The sequence below is a fragment of the Pleurodeles waltl genome, chromosome 9 (genome assembly GCF_031143425.1).
Source record: "Pleurodeles waltl isolate 20211129_DDA chromosome 9, aPleWal1.hap1.20221129, whole genome shotgun sequence".
In the NCBI taxonomy this organism is placed as follows: Eukaryota; Metazoa; Chordata; class Amphibia; order Caudata; family Salamandridae; genus Pleurodeles; species Pleurodeles waltl.
The window spans coordinates 1146933321-1146955551 of record NC_090448.1 but is presented as its reverse complement, the minus strand read 5'-3'; the positions used below and the strand labels follow the sequence as shown (position 1 = coordinate 1146955551).

The 22231-nt window shown below is 44.7% G+C and overlaps 1 protein-coding gene across 3 annotated transcripts in view; it reads left to right on the top strand.

Moving 5' to 3' along the window:
- The window catches only part of ACTN1 (actinin alpha 1), a 223456-nt gene that overhangs the window by 171849 nt on the left and 29376 nt on the right, over positions 1-22231 (top strand). For all 3 annotated transcript variants that reach the window (XM_069208968.1, XM_069208967.1, XM_069208969.1), the window contains exons 9-16: positions 740-832; positions 2121-2351; positions 3532-3679; positions 12111-12261; positions 15380-15488; positions 15619-15759; positions 16796-16978; positions 17365-17499. In XM_069208968.1, the coding sequence (XP_069065069.1) occupies positions 740-832; positions 2121-2351; positions 3532-3679; positions 12111-12261; positions 15380-15488; positions 15619-15759; positions 16796-16978; positions 17365-17499 (1191 nt within the window). The remainder of the gene's footprint in view (positions 1-739; positions 833-2120; positions 2352-3531; positions 3680-12110; positions 12262-15379; positions 15489-15618; positions 15760-16795; positions 16979-17364; positions 17500-22231) is intronic.

The window sequence follows — 22231 nt, the reverse complement described above, 5'->3', positions numbered from 1 at the left end:
GATAAGTCATTATTGAACATTTGCATCCACTTTGGAAAGTGTTCTACCCTTTGTTTGGCCCAGTGACTTACCTCTGCTTCTTCCCCCATTGAGATGGATGAATGAGACCCTGGTGGAGATCTTTCTTTTAAGACTTAAGAGCTGTCCAGTAGGAGTAATAGCCAGCTGTACAGTCATTCACAGCGTCATGGTGCCGTGCATGGTGTGGTTACCCAGAGTCGAACCCTATTTCGAGATCGTATAGGGTTGGTTTAAAGGTAAGAAATCATGGCCGGGGCACCATTGGACTTAAGTTGCCCTTGATCCTTCTGTTGTCGTAACTTCATGAATCCTGTCCTGATGGGGAAATATCAGTCTTTACCCCAACCCGCCACTGGTAGTTTGTGTGGAATGCACCTAACTCTAGCCCATTTATACACTACCATTGTGGTTACTTGCAGAGGTTCTCCTAAGTGCCAAGTATGTGAGATCTGTGAGCTATAAGATCCCAGCTGACCTCCTTCCCTCTCCTCCAACCTGACGATGCCCTAACTAATTCATCTTGCTCTCATCTCTTGTGCCTCAGACCATGGTCCTTGCTCAATACCTTACTCAGCAACTAGTCAAAGCGGTCACCAGTAGTCTCCACCCCGCCATTTCTCCTGTCTCGCAGGCTACGTAACATTATACGGATCATCTGCCTTGCTCGGAGGAGACCCGAGTGGCAATGACTGTTTTTTTTTCTCTTCCCCCGATGCAGGCTGAAACGGCAGCGAATCGCATCTGCAAGGTGCTGGCGGTCAACCAGGAGAATGAGCAACTCATGGAAGACTACGAAAAGCTGGCCAGCGACGTAAGTGTAACCAATACGCATGAGAACCGTAGGCGTTTCTTCTGAAGAGAGATCCACATTTCACAAATTCTTGCCTGGTGCTCCACTACTCAACAGAGTTGCAAGTACTTGTTTGGGCTAATTCTGAGGGCTTAGACCAGAGGTTTTCTTGTTTCAGGGGGGTGTTGGATAACACAGACATGATGCCCACACTTCGGGTGAATGGCATATTTTGTAAGGGAAGACGAATATTGCAGATAAGTAGAGTGAAAGTTCTTACCAAGGACCAGATGTTTGAATCTTTCTATCAGTTGTAAACCCTCCAGTTGGCTAAATCTGAGAATTTGCGACTATAAAATGATTTTTCTTGTGTACTAAACACTTTTTCTTATGGTCCAAAAAAGGCTTAGAAATTAATACCGTCCTCTAGACCATTTCTCTTTTGAGAAACATGGATGAAGTATCGGGGGAGCAGGGAGTGGTCCAAGGGATCACCACCTGCTCTTACTGAAGGTTTTCAAAATGACAGAACTTTTTTAAGCAGCTGCTATTTCTTTATGAAACTCAGACTACTTTAAATAAAATCCATTTTGAAATGCTTTCACAGGGTCATTGGTCTTCTGTCCCTTGCAGGCCACCCTCCCCATGAAGGTAGCTAATCAGAAGGAGTCGCGATTTGTGCTCTGCCTAGTGAGTAATAATTTGGTAGGCCGTACTGCAACTCTTCTTGACTTATTTTGTGAACGAACCTATTAGTACATAGGTCAGTTTGCAAAATGCTGGCCGCAAAAATTCAGTTTGAAACCACTTTTTGCTACCAGAGCAATAGTAGATCTGGCCCCAGTCCTGGGACTTCACATAATATCCCAGTGCATTATGGAAGTTGTAGTCTCAGTTCACTTGAATTGGGATGACATGCCACATTAGAGTTTTTATATAGGAAAAGCTCAAAAACGTATCCCGTTGACTTTAGGTTATATGCAATTGCTGTAACCGGGCTATGTAAAAAAAGGCAGGAGTGCACTGAGGCTGAAGGTTAGTACAGGAAGTCTTTTGATAGACGGTGGTTGGTCAGGTGGGATAAAATATATCTTTCGAAACTTTCTGGTCGGGCTCCTTTCCGCATGTGGCCGTCAGGTTGGGGTGTCGGTCAAGGTCCTTCAGATGTCAATGGAAGAAATTGTGCTCTCAAGTTGTTTCAAGCAATTCAGTATTGTGCATTTAAGTGAACTGTTAAAAAAAAAAAAAAAAGTGGTCTCTGTGGGAGGCTGAATTCACTTCTCTAGACTCCCTCTCGCTCGATTCACAGCTGCTGGAGTGGATCCGCCGTACCATCCCCTGGCTGGAGAACCGGGCGCCCGAGAACACCATGCAGGCCATGCAGCAGAAACTGGAGGACTTCCGTGACTACCGCCGCCTCCACAAGCCCCCCAAGGTCCAAGAGAAGTGCCAGCTAGAGATCAACTTCAACACTCTGCAGACCAAACTGCGGCTCAGCAACCGGCCGGCCTTCATGCCTTCCGAGGGAAAGATGGTGTCGGTAAGCAAGAGAGGGCGGTGTGGGCCTGGTGGTTCATCTCTTTCCCTGCTGCACTGGGCTCTACCGTTTGCTGAATTCACTCATCTGGTGCACAGATGTATATGCAGATGGCTTGAGTGTATGCCTGGAGGCTATCACATGCATGCATTTTTATGGCTAGGAGCCATTAACGTCAATTAACCTTAGCAATGGAGAGCTATTGGTTGCTGTTATCTCTGGGGTGCCCCAAGCAGTGCTCTTGCTAAGCCCTTTTTAATTTCCCAGACCTTCACTGTTTGCTTTAACTTTGCTGTTAAGCAGGAAATAGGGGGCTGTTGAGAAGCTTAGGGTCGAATACAGGGTCCCTCCTGGCATGTCAGTGAGTGTCAAAGGGTGAAGGATGTCACTGCATTACAAAGTTGACAAATATTTACTACTTCAGAGGCTCTCCTGCGGTTGATTTCTCCTGTATTGCACGTTTTCCCCTAGAGTTGAATTATTCGATAGACTTTCCACTTTAGAAATCCACCACTAATTTGTCTTAGTTGACCGAGTCCTGGCTCCAGAGATGAGTGTAACCTACAGGTCTATCATTTAAGTACCAAGACACAAGTCATTTTGTAGAATGAATCCCTTCCAGATTTGCATCCTTTGCATTATTCTTTCATCAATTTAATGGTGACCTATTCCAATCGAATGGATCATTTCTGGCTTGTGTTGAATGTTAGCTACAGAGTGGCATGACTTGGCTTCTCTTGTCTAGAAGGGAGAGCAAAGACCAGAGGGAGCAACACCCTATTGGCCTGACTTTCTGGTCTTGCTGTTGGTAGGACAGGTCAGGTGCTTAAACTCCTAGTTGCAGAGATCTTTGGTCAGTTAAAAGTTTATTTTGGTCTACATCCAGGGTGTTGATTGTATGTCTTGAACAGACGGATCCTTGCTGGAATTTAGAGATAACTATGGATAAATGTACTTTTAATTATTCTAAATGGAATCTCTTCCATACTATTTGGTTATCCTAAAATTTGGGCCTGGGGCTTGCACCCCTGTCCTCACTTTAGACATCCCTACTGTACTTTACTAGGCCTGGGACATCTGTGCTCTTCCTGCAAGTTGGTCTCTGCAGGGGAACCCTTGGAAAGGGTTTCTTGGCCACGACCAGTCCATTCATCCCTCTTACGTGCTCTCTTTCTTGCTGTAGGACATAAACAACGCATGGGGAGGCCTGGAGCATGCCGAGAAGGGCTACGAGGAATGGATGCTCAGTGAAATACGCCGGCTAGAGAGACTGGATCACTTGGCCGAGAAGTTCAGGCAGAAGGCTAACATCCATGAATCGTGGACCGATGGTAAGTCCATCCCAGACTGGCTCGGTTTTGAGGCTCAGATGTTCAGCCGTGAAAACATGGGTGGGTGCCAGACGGGTAGCACTGCCAGCAACTGAGCTGATGCCGTTGAGCACTAATGCTCCACATGTGACAGTAATTCCATAGTACAGTAGACCTAAGATGGAGGGCACTGAAATCTTTACTTATGCAAAGAGTGAAATCCTTGGGTTTCTTCTACACCATTGGCATCCACTTTAGTTCTAGGATGGCTGAATGCATACCAGATTTTCAGTTTAACCATGGACTGTGGAAATTAGTTCCCTTTATTTTCACTGACGAATAACTGAACTTGTGGCTAATATCTCATTTTTGATTCGGAGATCTCGATCTCACCCGTGTTTGGGGTCAATCTTGGATTACTATACTGAGTGGGTTTTATATCCATGGACTTCAGGTGGTGCTGATCTTGACTGCACCATACATTATGCACTGTCTGTGTATGTTTAAGATTCACATTATGAACCCCTGCAATACCAATTTCTTGATAGTGTTGGCTTTCTGAAATGTCTATTGAATCTTTACACCTGCTGCCTTGATTTGTTTGGTTGGATTATTCTGCGGTAAGCAACTTGTTTAATGTATTTGTCGTGGTACTTTTGGACATCTGAGAACTCGTAAACAATTAGTTGTAAACAAGTCCTTTGCCAGCATTTCTACTTTCTCAACCAAAGAGATGGTATAGGGGATGAATCAATGCTTGGGACCCGTAAAGGTTATGTATAAAGGGTGGGGGCGTCCCAGTAAAAATATGGAGGCAATGCGGACCCTTGTTGACGTGGTAGAGTCTGGATTATCTGAACAATATCCCAGGGAGATGTAAGAAACATAGCAAAAAGATGCTGATCCCACAAGACTAAGGAGAATAAGGCAGCAAATCTGCTATTAGCAACCTGGAGTGTGTAATGTTCAAGACTCTTTTCTTTCTTCCCACATAGAAGAAACTGCAGTGGGTACTGCATATCTGTACATATTTCAGAGTTACTCTTACTCAAGTGAGTTGGACTATTATTCTGCGTTTTACATAAAACAAAAACATATGTTTGGGAAAACAAATGATTGAAACGAGTCCAGAATCTTGCTGCGGGGGTACAATGAACATAACAGGCAGGCTCCCATCTGCCATACGCTGAATTTATTGCATAGGATCCCTATTAGGAAAATAGTTTCTGCATATATCATTATGGTTTCACTGCCCCTTTGAACCTGTAAACCTGCCAAGAATGGTTACCATGGGAGGCAAATACCTGGTAGAGTTAGGCCCGGAGATCTGGAATGAACTCTGAAGAATAGAGACGTGAGCCTAGAACAAATGCAGGGGGGTTTAAAAGGTATCTGTCCTATACTTTGTCCCCACCCCCCTTTGCCCAACATTTACTTCCCTTCAATTTCTTCAGCAGCACTGCACTGTTTTCATGTGCTGAGTAATACCATACCTTTACCCAAATAATTATGTAAAGATGGTAAACAGCTTTAAAGGTTAATAAAATATATTGTTAGGGCTATTAGCAAATAATTGATATTAATGTAATTTTGTTAAAGGGAATTATTACTATAATGAATTGAAAAATACATTTAATTTCATTAAGGACTAGTTTTACCACACCTTTTATCAGATTGCATATTTGTAATTTGAAATACTTCAATTTTTACAGTTAGATTTAGAGTTAGTTAGTATTCGAAGAATTAAATATTTAAGTGACAATGCATTTTTAATACAAACGATGGTTAACATTAAAATAAGATACATAATTATTTCAATTTAATTTAGAATTGTAGTAAGATTTAACTTAATACAACATAAGTGAATTTGTCTTAAACAATTTTAATTGAATTACTAATAGGGTTAACGTTGGCAGCAGAATTTCAATATGGTCATTTTTAAAATAGGGTTAGAATTAAGATGTATTAATTGAGAATAAAGAATAGTTTGAATGTAATTGGGTTAGTGTTAGAATCTGATAACAGATTATTTCAATTAATAAACAAAAATACAATGCAATTTAGGGTTAAAGGCAGTCCGTGTTATTCAATTGAAAAGATTAAGGAAATGATATGCATATGATAAAGTTAGGGGTCAGGAGATGAGGGAAAGGGAACAAAGTGAAGGTCATTTCAATGATTTGAATAGCCGGACAGTGCAAAGCTAGCGCTGGGCATCTTGCAGGGTGAGCCCTGACGCAGCTCTTTACCACATCTGAGACCCCAAAGTGTCAACACTTTTGCTTGTTGAAAAATACCCAAAAAGGCTGACTCTCAGTTACGCATTCTGCCTCGAGTGGAACACAGGACTCATGTATGCGTACCTGCCGCTACCTCTCTTCTAAATCGTTTGGAAAAGAATGACCAGGCCCCAGTCTTTCTAGTGGCTCCAGACTGAGCCATGTGTGGTAGCTAGAACTTCTGGATATGAGCATCTGTCCTCCGATCAGGCTGCTGCTTTGGGAGAATCTTCTGTCAGAGCAGCAGAACAGGGTCTTGCACCCAGACCTTGGCAATCTGCACCTCCAGCAGTGGCAGTAGACTGCATTTGATTTACCGTCTGAAGTAGTGGATGTCATCCTGGCGGCCAGGCGGCCTTCTGCAAAATCTGTTCACACCAGGCGTTGGGACAGGTTTGTGACTTGGTGTGGCAGCCATACCAGAAACACTAAACACCAAGCAGAACTGTCAGATGTGTAACCGTTTGCTCTGTCTTTAGCCTGGGACTAGCAGTACCCACTGTTTAAAAGGTATTTATCAGCCCTTTTTTTCCTTTACCAGAGCCAACATTCTTCTTTGAAAAAATGCATAATATGCGATTTAAAGGTTTTGTCCACATGTTCTCTCCTAAACTTTTTGTGATGTTGCAGCAGGACCTTAATTTAGTCCTTGCTTTTTTGTGTGTACTCCTTTCGAACTTTTGCAGTTGTTTCCTTTGTCTCCTGACCCTGAAGACAGCCTTTCTAATCGAGATCATCTTAGCTCACCGCTTGAGTGAGCTTCAAGCTCTGTCAGTCCAGTCACCCTACATTACTATCTTGCAGGAAAACTTTGAGCTGAGGGCTAGAGTGGCCATGCTCCCTCCCAAGAGCTGTTACTTCCTTTCATGGTGGGCAGTCACTCACTCTTGTGATTTTCTTTGCCTCACCTGGCCTTTGAAAGAGGAGGAGAGGCTCTATCGGTGGGACCCCAAAAAACGGTTCTGCCTTTACATTGATCTTACCAAAAATGATCGGATGGAAGATCAGCTCTTCATGGGGTTCTCCGGGGCAAAGGTTTGCAGAAATTAACTTTGTCCTGTGCATTACAATCAGTTACACAGTGGCCTAGAAGCAGTCTCCAGAAGGGTTGCGGGCATATGGCACTAGTGCCAAGGCTGCAACCACTGCATTGGCATGCGGAGTGCTTGTCCTGGATATTTGTCAGCCTGCAACATGGGCATCAATGCACTATTTGGCAGCCAGGCCCAAAAAGAATGGTATTTTGACCACTTGGTCCTGCAAGGCTTTTTGGTCGGAGTCATTCCGCAGACCGACCACCGAAGAGATACTGCTTTGGTATCCATTCTAAAAGTGAGGAATCTGTGGTTATACATATTCATTAGAAGAACATGTTACTTAATCTTCTACAACTCTCTTTCAGCTGGATACTCTATCTCAACACAGATTCCTCACCGCCCTCCTGCCTCAAGTTCTGTGGAATAGACACCCCCCTCTCCCCCCTTCTAAAAAGATTCCAATTTGGAAATCTTTTCACTGCACAAACAGTTATGTGTTCCATGTCCAAAGGCATTGACGATGTCCAGAAATAAACCGTTGTCAGCGTGCTTGGGTGGACCTGTCTGTAGCTCCAGTCGTGACTTCTGGGGCGTAGCAACGTCGACGCGGAGCTGCACAACACCACCTAGAGGCGTGCAAGGGCTATGGTGAAAAATCTTCTGCATCCAGGGTGAGGCCCTTGGGATATTCTAAAGATGAGAAATATGTGGTTAAAAAGAATATCCTCCATTTAGTGTTGTAAAAGGCCAGTTTCTTGTCCGTGTAGGCTTTGGAAGTTCTGGTGTGGATAATGTGCAAGCAGTGTCGAGGCGCTAGATGTCAGAAAGCAGAGATTTTCAAGTAGTATTGTCAATCTTCAAACTTAACCCTTTAGTTTACCTCCTTTGTGCTGTGCCATAAGTCAGTAACCTTTGTTTCAAATATTGTAACTTGTGAATACATGCAACAGAGGACAGGGGGAGATTAAAAAAAAAAAAAAAACATGATCAGGAGAATATATTTCCCCCATTGACTTCTACTGGAGCAGAGGCAATTTCAGGAGGAGACAGACAAAAAAAGCCATTTTTGGCTACATAAATCAGGGGCCTCCCACCTGAATCGGGTCCTTTGGCATGTAAGCTTGTGATACCCAATCAGAAACTGCACCTCTGGAACAGAAACCCCAGCCTCTTACCTGCGCGCCCTTCATCACCTGTGCTGTTTTATGCCGAGTCGAAGCTGTGATTAGACTCCATGCAGATCCCTGAAGCAGGTGCAATAACCCCCAGGGTTACCCCGAAGCTTGCTAAGCACATGACGATGTCTGTAGCTGGTACCTTAACCCCATGAGATATTTTAAAACCGGTTTGTGGCAGGTTAAGTAAGCCAGGAGCTCTCGCGCTGGTTGGTTCCTGGAGTTTGGCATGTGTAAAGCCACCAATTAGCGAGGCCCTGTTTTTGTAAACTCGGCTCGCGCGTTGAGGTTTTAGCGTCGGCCAGATGTTTCACAGACGCTGTTTCCACAGCTGGCTGGGATTGGCCGAGCTGCACGGAAGTCGGAAGCTGTTAAACCGACTTGACGACACGAAGCTGGACATCCTCCGGGTCCGAACCGATGCCATCTGGGACAGTTATGGAGTGACGTAAGGGGGGGTGGAGGGGGGGGGCGGAAGAGGGGCACCACATGTTGTAGTCTCCGGCAGATGGAACATTTCCCAACTCGGAGATCACAAAGGCCAACTGGAGAACCTGTCACACTGGTCTGTGTTCTTTTTGTTAATTGTTGGGGACTTTTTATCGAACCTGCTCCCCAGTTCCAAGGTCTGCAGCTGCTAAGCCACATCCCCACCCAGGTTGTAGGAAAGAGCAGCCTTGTAAAAGGTGTGAACAATTGATGTAAAAGGGAAGTTACTCCTTCCAGCCTAGTGCTTAGAGAATCCAGGAGAGGCACTAGATTTGGGGACAGCATCTTCGCAGGTTCCCTCGGTCCTTGGACAGTCCATCACCCAGTCTGGCATTGAAATGTATATTCTTTGATAACCGCAGGAGAGCTGGGTGGTATCCTGCCAGAGTGGAAAGTTTCACTGCATGTGCTCCTTGAAGAAGGGCTGTGTGCGGTCCCTGTGTACAATCCCACCACATCTGTGCATTGTTCTATGTATTCTTCGTTGTTACACACCAGGCTGTGTTGTAATATTGATGAAGTGCATACAATGAATGCACATAACTGCACAGACATGCATCTTGCTGGAAATAGAAATCCCAGATAACCAACCCCACCCGAAAGCACAAATAAAACCTTACAAACACAAGTCCCGAGGAATCCATTGCAATGCAAAATATTTCAGTTAACATAGCAAGATAATATCCCCCCTATTGTGCCCTCCCCTTGTTTAGTCCAGTCCACAATTGGTTTTTCTTTCTCTTCGGGCTTCCAAGAAGGCCTCCCGTTCTCTTTCCCGGCCCCCCTTCCCCCCACACCCCAGCCCCTCCCTTGGGCTCGCACCTCCATCTTGAGTTGGGACCAGCAGGAAGATGCTGTGGAATAGCCCAGGTGATGCATGTGAGGGAGAGGAGGGGCTATGTGGGTCCACAGGCCAAGTGTTGCTATAAGTCAGGAAACAGACCTGTGACACGAAGGGCCCCCACTAGCACCCCCAGGAGGAGCAAGGACAGAGGAGGAGGAGGAGGAGGAGGCCGCTAAGGGGAGTAGCATTGAAGGTGAATCCCAGAAAGCAAGCACCCACACAGTTACATCCCTATGGAGCACATCTATCCAGGCTCGCCAACCACATCCGCGGGTCTGTCAAGCATCCGGTGAGGAGGGAAGGCTGGGGAAACGGGGAGGAGGATTGGGAAGGGCACCAGATCTGGCTTTGCCCGGGGTTTTGTTTGGCAAAACGAAGGCAGGTCCTGCTTCAGAGGTTGGTAAATGACCTAGCAGTCCTTCAAGTAATATTAACACTTATTCTGTGCAGTGTGTAGAAATGCACAACTGTGGCATTGGACACAAAATATACAAACACTGACAAAACCAATAGGTCATGCCTTTATAATGCAGGTGACGAGCGGTTCTAACTAGGGTGCAGCCAGGATGCCTTGAACCCCAATGCAAGCAGGGAGCATGGACTCCCACAATCTGGTTTGGTGATGGGGCCCCTTGTACCTTTGAAACCCGGTGCCACTGCACCTGCTGCACCATTGATGCCTGCCCCCCGCTTTCTAAAACCTTAAGTTCATTTGTGCAGGTCTTAAACTTAATGATTGTTTGCTGGGCCAGATGTAATCAAATAGACTGATCTACATTTAAATTGACCAAAATAAATGAACTACCACACTGAGTTTGGAAAACATAAACTAAAGAGGGTGCTGGGCTTCAGGTTGCCACCTGTATTGACATGACAAGTAATTGTAAATTATTGTATTAAGAAAAGAAAGAAACATTTCAAAATACAGGAGGAAAAGTGTAACACATCCTATGGTATCTCGAGACTGTACATTGAATTCAATGATTTTGATCCGTGTACTTGAGATGGTTTGCGTTTCACTCTGCAAAATGAATAGAATTGAAAAAAAGAATAAGGAAAAGTCGGAATGGAGATGTGTGCCAAGGCCTATTTTGTTTTCCACAGAATTCAGCCATTTACTCCTTTGTAGTAGCTCACACTGAAGATTAATGTTTTTCCAGAGGAAGTGTTGTGCCAAGTACACCTTCTGCCTCAAGCAGTAGCAAAGCCAGTGCAGCAGATTACCCTTCACCTGGTGCCATATAGCCTTTGCTGGCCAAAGCTTGTGCTTTCATGCAGCATGTAGAAAGCAGAAGATTAAACAGAATCAAGCATTGGCAAAACCAACAGCTCTTCACTTTGGGACTTCTTGGCTTTGCCCATGATTTTCGTGTTGCTGTACACCAGTGCTTAGTTTGTAAAATAAATAGATACCTTGGTCCATTCTATTGTGCAGAAGTTTGAAGAAAGCTTTTGTTAAATATCAGTATGGTGAATACCAAGCCTGGCCAGTCTGGATTGCACCTCATGGCCCTTTAATCTACCACTTCACAGACACGTTTTCATGTTTGCGTGCACCCTTGGCCACAGTTTTTCCATCTCGATCGCCCTCCTTCTTTCCGACTTGTGTGTTTTTTTCTCTCTTGCTCTGGTTAAAATTCTGATGAGGAAAAATAAGTGTTGGTCCCCAAAAATGAGTGTTGCTGGACTTCATGACAACCACAGGCTCAAATTAAGCACTTCTGTATACTATCTTTGGTGTCTAGTGTGGCCAAACAAAAACAAATTGTGAAGACACGGACATGTCATTTTGTAGGCGCACACATGCGTGATGACTTGTGTGCTTATAAGGCATTATGCAAGCGCACCTTCAAAAAGATGAAAAGGTAAATGAAAAACAATGAAAAAACTAGCACAGAAGTCCCGTGTTTTTAAGGCAGAGAGGCTGGCCGCAATTTGCAGGCACTCTGAGTATTAAGGAAAAAGTAGTTCTCTAGAAGGAGCAGCGGAAGCACACAAGTCAGCCAATCAAAAGCACCATAAAGAGGCTATGCTCCATAGAGAGGGACACATAAGAAGAGGAAGGCAAGCCACTGAATATGAAGCAAGCAAATAAGTGACAATAAACCCAACCAATGGTAAGCAAGGGCGGGCTGTAAGCTTCACTACAGGCTCACAGTACGTCTTGGCAACCGAGCAGCTGGTAGACTCGACCGTCAAATATGTCATTATTTAGAACATTAAACATTGTGAGAAAGATGCACGTGCCAGAACAGGGCAACAAATAGTGATGTCCTCATGCACTTATTTTCCCACAGCAATTATTTCAAACTTGAAATATTACCAGCAAGCTGGGCTCGACCGTGTCTGTTTCTCACAATAAAATAAGCAATGTGGCGATGTATAGTTGTGCAGTACTTGTTTGTAAGAACAGTGATAGTCAAGACACTGTTGTTTCTTGTAGATATTCTATCCTAAAAGTTTCTCGCAACACCACCGCACACCTAGCCTCTTAAGATCCACGATGGCCCCACACCCTAAAGACACCGGACCCCCCAAAACCGCAGGGAAATAATCTCCAAAATTGCAAATTTACGAGCAAACCTCGCGCGCCTTTGTTTATTTCTTGTCCTCTTGCTCCCCCTCCAGGCAAAGAAGCGATGCTGCAGCAGACGGATTACGAAAGGGCCTCGCTGTCGGAGATCAAAGCCCTGCTGAAGAAACACGAGGCCTTCGAGAGCGACCTCGCGGCGCACCAGGACCGCGTGGAGCAGATTGCCGCCATCGCGCAGGAGCTCAAGTACGGCCGCCGGCTCTGCCCCTGCCCTACCTAATGCCCTTGTTCCGACAGTGGCGCAGTCAGGGTGCCCTGAGTCCTAAAGCAAGCATTGAGCATGGACCCCCGCCGCCTGGTTTAGGGATTGGGCCCGTAGTACCCCTGTCCCGGGTGCCACTGCACCTGCTGCACCATTGATGGCTGCCCCCTGCTGTCCCATAGCATAAGTTCATTTGTGAAGGTCCCTGAACAGGATAACTAGGTTGTCTTCTGAGCCAGGTGTAATTAAATAGATTGAACCGCATTTAAATTAATCAGAATAAATAAACTTCCACGCTGTAGTTGGAAAACATAAACTAAAGAGATTGCTTGCCCAGTGCTGGACTTGGAGTTGCCACCTCTCTTGGCATGGCCAGTATTTTAATATTTTTATTAATATTCCTGCTGGTACCAAAATTAGATGCATCATCTTAAAGCCGGTATTTTCTCTATAATTAGACACTTGAAAAGTAAATAGCAGAAGAAAACGCTTTAAATGTATTACATAGCACCTTAATGACGCCTGACTGATGATAAACGTAAACAAAGACAGAAAGGCCCTGTTAAGAATGCAGACATATGAGTTTGTATAAAGTTCTGTTTATCATGGCCAGCCCTTTGCTGAATCTTAATGAGAATAAATAGCTGGTATTTTTCTCTGGAAAAGGTGGCAGCACTAGTTGGAATGTCTCTTCAGTAGCACTGCCAGACAGGCCGGCTTTAAAGGGACATTATGTGGGATGGGTTTTGCGTGTTTTTACGGTCGAGCCTGCGTCGCATGCGCTTGCGCATGCGTATCGCTAGCGAGACGCTTTATGTATTAGAAAAGGGCTCGGAGCCCTGTCGACGTCACGTCCGTGTCTTTCATTGGCATGTTGGCTTGCCTGTTAGAATCCGCTTCCTATGATTAGTGGAAGGCACGCATACGTCATGCCTTTTCCAGTGGTTAGCCCTCCTCGAGCGCAGCGACCAAGTACAGAAAACATGCGAGGCTCGCTTGGTTTGTGGACTACTTTTTCTCTGTTTTCAGAGCGCGAACTCGCTGGGCAGAAGTCGAACCACTTTGTGTGAACTGTACAGCGCAATCGCGCTGTTTTTTTCTTTAAATGCAGGAAAAATCCGGTTGGGAGTTTACAACAGCTGTAACTCCGACAAATGCGAGACCCTAGTGCATCGCAAATGCTTGTTTAACGTTGTGGTCCAAAAAAGGCCAGAAAGACCAGTCAAACACTGTGCCTGCCCTCAGACTGTTGGCTGAAAGTCAAAGATTTGTTATTAACTGGTAGAAAAAGGCTGAAACAACATGATCATTCTATTAACATTGTGTTTATTTTTCACTTTTGTTGACTCAAAAGGGAAGGCATTTTGTAACTTGACTCTAGTGGCTCCCTGGGGTGCAAGAGAGTGTAAAAGGAGAAAGGTGGTGCATTGTCATTTTTTTAAAATATTACATATGTAATTAGAAACATCTGCTAGTGTTACAAACGAACATATTAAAATATTTCAAAACAGGATAGCAACATTGAAACACAGTGGGGCTCGTTATGGGACCCGTGGCATGTGAAGCGGTAATACCAAACCTGTAAATGCAACTTTGGTTCTGTATTTGGCAGGGTGGTATTACCTAACAATTACGACCTCTACACCTCAGAATGACGCATTACATGGTAAGAACACATGTTTGCTATTCTGAGCTGCAAATTTCAGGATATGGCCACATACACATTCAGTCAGATTATACCAGACATAATCTGTGCTGGGAAGAAGTGCGGTATTTTTGCACAAGTTGCAACCCCAATTCAAGCTCCAGTTTCATGACCGTAACCTCACTCCAAACCTTAGCCATATATTTGCTAACATATAACCCCCAGCTGCACAGATGACCTCTCGCCACTCCCCACACCAAACTGGAATCCCTCATTAATTACACTTGCTATTTAAGTAACATTTGATTTTTTCACAACCCTGTGTCTTCAGTTGTTGATGTCACTGATCAGCACCCCCACTTTCTGAACTGTTCCTTAGCATTAAGCCTGGGGTGATGTTTGGCTCTAAGAATCAAAGCCCCAGCCATATGCAAATCACCCTTGGTCCTGCTCCAATGGGAACAGTCGGCCCACATGGCCTATTTCGACCTCATCAGTGGGGTGCAGCTTGAGTCCGAAGCACAGGGTCTCACCTGGGTGTATGCGTTGCATTGTGGTGTCCAGCTGAGGAAAACAGATACGTGATGGGAGGAATGCTAGAATTGATCGTGCTGCATTCAAGTGAATTGGTTTTTTGCCCATCATGACTCCTCGGGCACGAAGCCGCCTTACGAAAAGTCATCCTTAACCCAGCTCCGGTAGGAACAGTCCAGATCAGATGGCCAGGGCAGGACCTTTCCGAACGGTGTTTTATAGCCATTTTGTGACTTGGTGCTTACGGCGGCAATGTTGTCCACTGATATGGCCAGTAGCGTGCTCTGACTTGGGAGGACAAGCAGCCGTATTGTGAAGTGGTCTGAATGGCGCCCATATTGCAGTGTTGAGGATGACAGCCATGCTGTGATGTAGCGAATGGCAGCCATCATGGGCTTTGCCTTGTTAGGTCTGGTGTTTGACATTGCAGCTGTCGAACTATCCTATTGCTGACAATATATCATGTGGGTTTGCGCCCCCTTTCCAGTCACTGCCTTTCTTCAACCAGCCCCTTCTTGCCATTGGCCTGACATTTGTCAATCAAGTCTTTGTCCAGCACCATTGACTTTTCATGTCTCGATTAATGTTACTGTTTTTTTGGGTGTGTACTTGCGCCTCCACTCAAGTACTTGCTTTCAACCGTAGCGGGACTACTTTACCGCTGTGTATAGCCCCCCCGTCTGCTCCTGCAGGGTCCCTACCATTTTTCTCACTTTTTAACGCCCACATGATGCATGCATCAGCACATTAAACCTAGACCTTTTGCCTTTGCCAATGCTTGTTACGTTCTAGGATGGGCGGGAGCTATGTTGAGAGTTTGTGCAGATGGTAGCTCTGATGTGATGTGAACAGCATCCATTATTCAGATTCATGACAACAGAAGCTCGGATACTGGAGTAGTCACACCAGTCTTTTCTTGGCAGCGAGCTGGATTACTATGATTCGCTGAGCGTGAATGCCAGGTGCCAGAAGATCTGCGACCAGTGGGATAACTTGGGGGTTCTCACCCAGAAACGCCGCGAGGCCTTAGAGGTAAGACACATTTGTTTCTCTGATTTGACACAATGTTCACTGATGACGATAGCAGGTTTACGCATTCTTTTTAAACACAAGAAACCAGGTTGTAGTTGTAATCCTACCGCCTCCTTTTTGCGATCTGCAGCGAACCGAGAAGCTTCTAGAAACCATTGATCAGCTGTACCTGGAGTATGCCAAGAGAGCAGCCCCCTTCAACAACTGGATGGAGGGCGCCATGGAGGATCTGCAGGACACCTTCATCGTCCACACCATCGAAGAGATCCAGGTACCCGATCATTTAGTATTGACTATCGACACACTAGAAAATAAATGGACTTACTGGCTCAGACACTACATGGAAGGATTTGCTTAGCATCTGAGTTAATGATTATTCAAACGTTACAGGCAAGCAACTGATGTGTTTTTTGATGCGCTTCCTAAATCGTGAATCTATTTGTGCTCGGTGAACGCTCCACCTATCCGCTGAGGTTGGTTAAATGTACCCTCTTCGATGTGGATGCTCTGATGCCACGACTGACCGGCACAGACTAACTCTGTTTTATAACCTCTGGGCGCTGGACACGAAAGGTGCAGGATCAGGTGACCATAAGACCCTAGTAAGGACAGGGCAGGCACTGGGACAGAGGGCAGAGGTCGAGCTGGGCGGAGATCATGCTTCAGGTAGAAGATGTTGGTGGATCATGGAAAATGAATGGGGTAGGTCAAGGGGCATTGATAAAGAGTACGTAGAGGAAAGGGGTATGTCAGCGCAAAGAAACTGGGAGTAAGAGGAGACAGATTGATGGGGAGAGGTACAAGATAGGGTAACAGACAGGAGCTCTGGAAGCTAAACTAAAAGCATACCAAGTCTGTGAAGAGTTGTGGCAGGAAGACAAAGACCAGGTGGGGCGTGTCATAATGTAGGGGGGACTGGACATTTTGCAGGAAGCAGGCAAGAATTCCCCTAGTCTTTCTTTTCTCTCTACTATAGTCCAGCGTATTTGCAAACTATGCTTTAGCGACACCTAGCTCTGACAGCGAACTAGCATCTACACTAGAAAAAAAACAATTATGTTATCTGCTCAGTAGATTTTGTAAGCCTCAATTTAGGGGCCATCAGTGGGTACTGCAGACTTCACAGAAACAATATTTCTGCTGTCTACCAGGGGGGATCACGGCTGAAGTGTAACTGAGCCATCTAGTTTTTTTTTTTTTTTTTTTTTTTAGAGGCATCTCGTTTGCTGTGCAGTGAAGAGCCCACCTTCGGACCTTCAGAGAGCATCATCTCTGCATTTAACTTTATTCTGCTCTTCCAATCTTAGGGACTCAGCACCGCCCACGAGCAGTTCAAGGCCACTCTGCCAGATGCGGACAAGGAGAGGCAGGCCATCTTGGGCATTCACAATGAGGTCGCGAAGATCGCCCAGACCTACCATGTCAACATGGCGGGGACCAACCCATACTCCACCATCAGCCCGCAGGAAATCAACACCAAGTGGGACCACGTGAGGAACCATTCTCAAAATATTTTTATACCTAGGGCGCCTTAATTCCACTTCAAATGTTTTAGAGCATACAACACATGTTTATCAAGGACGAACAGCATGTTCACAGTCTGCATGTGTTCGCTGATGGTGCACTTTAGCGAGGGAGCATTGCACATGCAGTAAACATGTGTGCCCTGCAAGTTTTGCATCAGAGGTAACACATTTTGTATTTTACACCAATATGTCAATGCCTGAGGGTGCATCGCATGCTTTGGTAACATGGGTTGCGTGTTTAGAGGACACACACAACATTCAGTGTTTTGTTTAACAGTACTTCCTGCTCTGTACTTAAAAAGGGTGCAGTTCACCAAAGACCTGCCTTAACTACTGTGGTTTGCCTCTAGGTCCGACAATTAGTGCCGCGAAGGGATCAGGCCCTGACGGAGGAGCATGCGCGGCAGCAGCACAACGAACGCCTCCGCAAGCAGTTTGCTGCCCAAGCCAACGTCATTGGGCCATGGATACAAACCAAGATGCAGGTAAGCTGAAGATTAAAGCATGTGTAGTCTTCGTAGGCCCATATCAGCCCTTCAAACAGTTAACCAGGAACATAGCAGTCTATATCACAGGAATTTCAACAGCAGAGAGCCTCCTGACATCCAGTCAAACCCCAGACCCACCTATTAACACACACTACAAGCATTCAGGCTTGCCATGTTTCTTCCTCACAATAAAAAATACTACTGGCAGGGTCTGAAGCTAAAATATTTGTTGTCATAGAGGAATCAGCATTTCCCCCAACAAACCTTTGGGGTTTGAGGGCAGTGTGCCCCCCTCTTCTGGCGACCCCCTTGGAACAAGTTTCGATGTGCCTGAGAATGGCACTTTGCTGTCATTTGTTTGCCTTTTCACATGTATTGTCTACACTGAATTATTTAAATGCAATCCGAATATGCAACAATTATTTGTAATGTGCCTTAAAAAGTAGAGTGGATTTCTTGAGACTGTGTTCTAAACTCGTACACCCCACTTCCCCCAGAGCTTGGGCCTTTTCACATCATTATGCAGTGTTTTGCAAGAGCAGTGTTTTGCTTCTCAATGGCTGCACCATTGCTAGTAGATCGAACTAGCAAGTTAACGCTGAACCTCTTACAGTTCCACTGCTCGGAACCATTAATTACAAATAGAAAAACCAAAACATACACAAAACACTCAAAAGAAGGCCAAAACAGTTTGCTCAAAATTGATTAAATTATATACACATCACAGTCCAATGAACAAACAAAATCTTCATTGGTCCATAATGAGTTGGGAGCCATCATACCGTCTTCAGTTGATTTTATTACTGATCTACAAATATCGCAACCCAGCCAACACGTTTCGTCCTAAACGGACTTCATCAGGATTACTAATATATTGTGTTTTTCTTATCTGAAATCATCAAAAACCAGGGCAGTGAACCAGTAGATATATACATATTCCTTCCAAGTGGGTCCTGCAAGATAAAGCCACATAAGCATGCTGAGGCACCAACACAAAAACATCCTTGTGACGATTTTATTACTACTAGAGATTTTGAGTGCTAACTTGTTACTTAGAGCTACTGACACTGGTGTGGCCAGTTAGGGTTCACACTGCTCTTTTGTGTAAGGATTGTGTTAAGAGCTTTAATCAAGTTCGCCATTTTAAAAATATGCACCAGTTACTTAATCTAACATTTTTTTGGCATGTGTTAAATGCTAAATGTTTATATTCGGAGGGCCTCCAAATCATGAAAACCTATGGAAATATCAAATTACTGCAGGAGACAAAAAAAGTTAAATCTGTTGTCAGACCAAAAAAAATTATATTGTTTTTAATTTTCTCAATTTATTACCAAAAATACTTAGTTGAACTACTTTTAGACAGTATATTTCTGGTCCCCTCCTCCATCACGCATCAACTCTGCTCTCCACTGGTCCTCTCCATAAAAGGCTGGCGGCTGGGGACTGGTCACACCAGAACCTCCCACCAGGCATGTCTCCCCTACTCCCAGGTCCTCCAGCCATTTATCCAGATATGGAGCAGCAGGCTAAGGGTCTCTTCAGGGGTGTCTTCCCGGTTTTGATTATTAGGGTCTGGCAAGGGCCATCTGAAGAACACCTACCCTTTTGTCTAGAATCCCATCCTCTGATCTCATAATCCCTAGCCCTTTACTGAACCAATCACCTTCTTCCCAGAGCTGTTCCCAGACAGCAGAAGTGGTAAAAACAGCTCTTTCCTGAAGAATGTAATAACGCTGAGTAAACCATTGACTCTTCAACTCCGCGCCCTAGGCCTTCTTTAGTATGCTGTCCTGGCTCTAGAGGGTTGAGCGCGGAGTTAACCCTGGGTGGGTTCCGTACATCATGTCCTGCTGGTTTATCACTGCAATCAGAGCTTGGGCCTCTATCACCTTTCTGGGACCTTCACGTGTTAATGTGTTGTGGGCTTAGCAGTGACATTGCAGCTTGGTTCTGTCACTTTGATTGGCTGCATCCTTGATTTACTGTTAGCTGTAGTGGTCCCCCTGAGATTGGGCTTCCACACCCGTGGGTTGCACCCCTGTTTCTCTTGGTGCTATCTAATAGTTTCATTACTCCTTGTTAGTTTAAATTGCTTTCTTGGAATTCTTCTGTTGCTCCCACATTCGCCCCATCTCATGGTGGTTTGGTAATGCTTCCAATGGGCCACCCAACTGTTGCTCCAGAGTAGACCATGTAATTACTCCTCTGTAGTTTAACCGTTCCTTCAACGGAGTGTTTATCTGTAGTGCTTGGGTAGGCTCTATCTAATTTTGCCAGTTACTGTTGGGTTGCTCACATGTCATTCCCCTGTTAATTCTACTTAATACCATGGTGGTTAAGCAGCACCTTCAATGGACTGATGACCTGTTACTTCAGGTTATACTCAATTTAATGAGTCAAGCGAAGGAGGTGGAAAATGCCAGTAGGTGCTCGCACATCAGCAACAAATCAAACGGATGTATGATCAGAAAATAGTCATATGTGAGCAACAAAGTAATGGGTGCCAGGCTAGCCAAAACACCTGCCACCACAAGTGTCAGAGGGCCACACACTGAGGAGTGGGTGGTTGCCTATATAACAAGAAAAGAGTGGCCAGGGCACCCCTGTGTCGTAGATCCAGATAATGTTCAGGAATCAAGCAGATGTCTGGTCTAGAAAGATGATGTGTAGGAATTTATTATAGATGCTCACACTGTTCTAACCCGACGCGACCAGCACGGGCTTTTTTCCGTCATTTAAGGCTTATCATGGCCACCTACTGCTCTCCAGCGTGCACTGACAGCACCTAGAGATCCATGATCATCTTCAGTTTGTTTATGCCTCAACCGCGCTTTTATTCACAATTCGCATATCCAAAGCCTTGACAAAGTCTTGAAGACGAAACCCGTGTTGGCTGTTTTGTTGTATGGACTTGTTGCTACATGTTGTCATCTGACTGTAACTCTGACCATTTATTATCATCTGGCTGTTCTGGATATTTGGAATTATTGTACCCCGTAGTCTTTGCGATTGAGACTTTGACTACCCACTTGCATCTATAATAAACTCCTACACATCATCTTTCTAGACCGAACATCTGCTTGATTCCTGAACATTATCTGGATCTACGACACGGGTGTGCCCTGGCCACTCTTTTCTTGTTATACTCAATTTAATACTCGCAGCATTTTGTGGGTTATCTATCTGTTGCTCATGTGTAGACTCCACGTAAACCTTTTAATCCTATTTGCTAGTTTAATAATGCCTCTAGTGGGTTTCTTGCGTGTTGCTTATAGGTAAAGATCACACAATACCATTAAGGGGTTTAACAATGCCACCAAGAACTACTAATCTTTTGCTGCTGCCGAGACTTTATTGGATACGTAGCAGTACTTTTTAGGTACCTGTCATCTTCTGCTCTGAGGTAACCCATTTAAAACTCATCTGTGGTTTAACAGCACCTCCATTGGGATACTTGCGTGCCCTTCCTGTGTAGACAATACACCATGCTTCTTCCTGGTTTAACAAAGTCTCCACTGGATTTCACACATGTTGCTCCTAGATACTCTATTCGATCAATACTTCTTAGTGGTTTGACAGTGACCAGTGGGGGCAACTCAACTTTCACCCCTTCCTAAAACTCATTTAAACCATAGTGGTTTAACAGTGCCTCCGAACGGCGGCTGAATTGTTGATTTTAGGCTCAGTTTAATACTTGTAAGTGATGGGTCAGTAAATTGCTAATCTGTTAATCTGGAACGCAGACTTCATTCAGTACTTGTAATACACCTTAGTTGCTTAATATTTCCTCCAAGGGCTGCTCATTTGTTGCTCCAGGTAGATCATCTCTAATACACTTAGTGGTTAAACAGTGACCAGTGGCTCACTCATCGGTCCCTCTTGGATAAATTCCATTCAGTACGCCTGGCGATTATACAGTTTGCCTGGTCGCTTGCTCACTTACTGCTCCAGGTTAGATTGAAATTATTAGTCCTTGTAGTTTAACCTTCACTCCAATGGATTACTCACCTGTCCCTTCTGGGTCGACCACATTTAATACCTTTGCTAATTTTACAGATTAGGTTTTCTATCAGTACTTCTGGGTAATACTCCAGTAATACTCTCCAGTGGCAGTATTAGTGTATAATACCACCCCAAAATGTAGGTAGCTGCCTGTGCTCCTGCATCTGTTCATGTACGTTTCTGCAACATCCATACTCGCTCATAGCGACACTCGCTGCAATGTGCAGCTACCACTGCACCAAATCTCACGCGCTGCACTGAGCCTATCCCACACAGGATAATCCAAAAACAAGACTCAACTGTTTACTCCAGAGGGTCCCATGAACATCATGACTATACTACATATAGTATTTCTGTAGCCAAACTTGTCTAATATAATCTCTTCCCCTGTTGTGATGCATTTGATATCTTTCCCTCTGCCATGCAGAAAGAGGTCTGCATGCGTTTTTTTTTTTTAAACTGACAGTAAATTTCCAAATTATGCAGAGAGTTAGTTGTCAGTTTTCTGAAGATTTGGACACCCCCAATTATAATCCAGTCAGAGAATAATGAGCATCTGAAGATGATCAAACCTTTCCTACATAACTGTGTATGTGTGTGTTTGTATGGTACGTTTTGTATAGTGGAATATAAGATAATTGCTATTTCAAAGTAAGTGACCTTATATTGACCAAATTCACAGTCCACAATAAATCATGTAAATTAATATGCATACCTGGGCCTG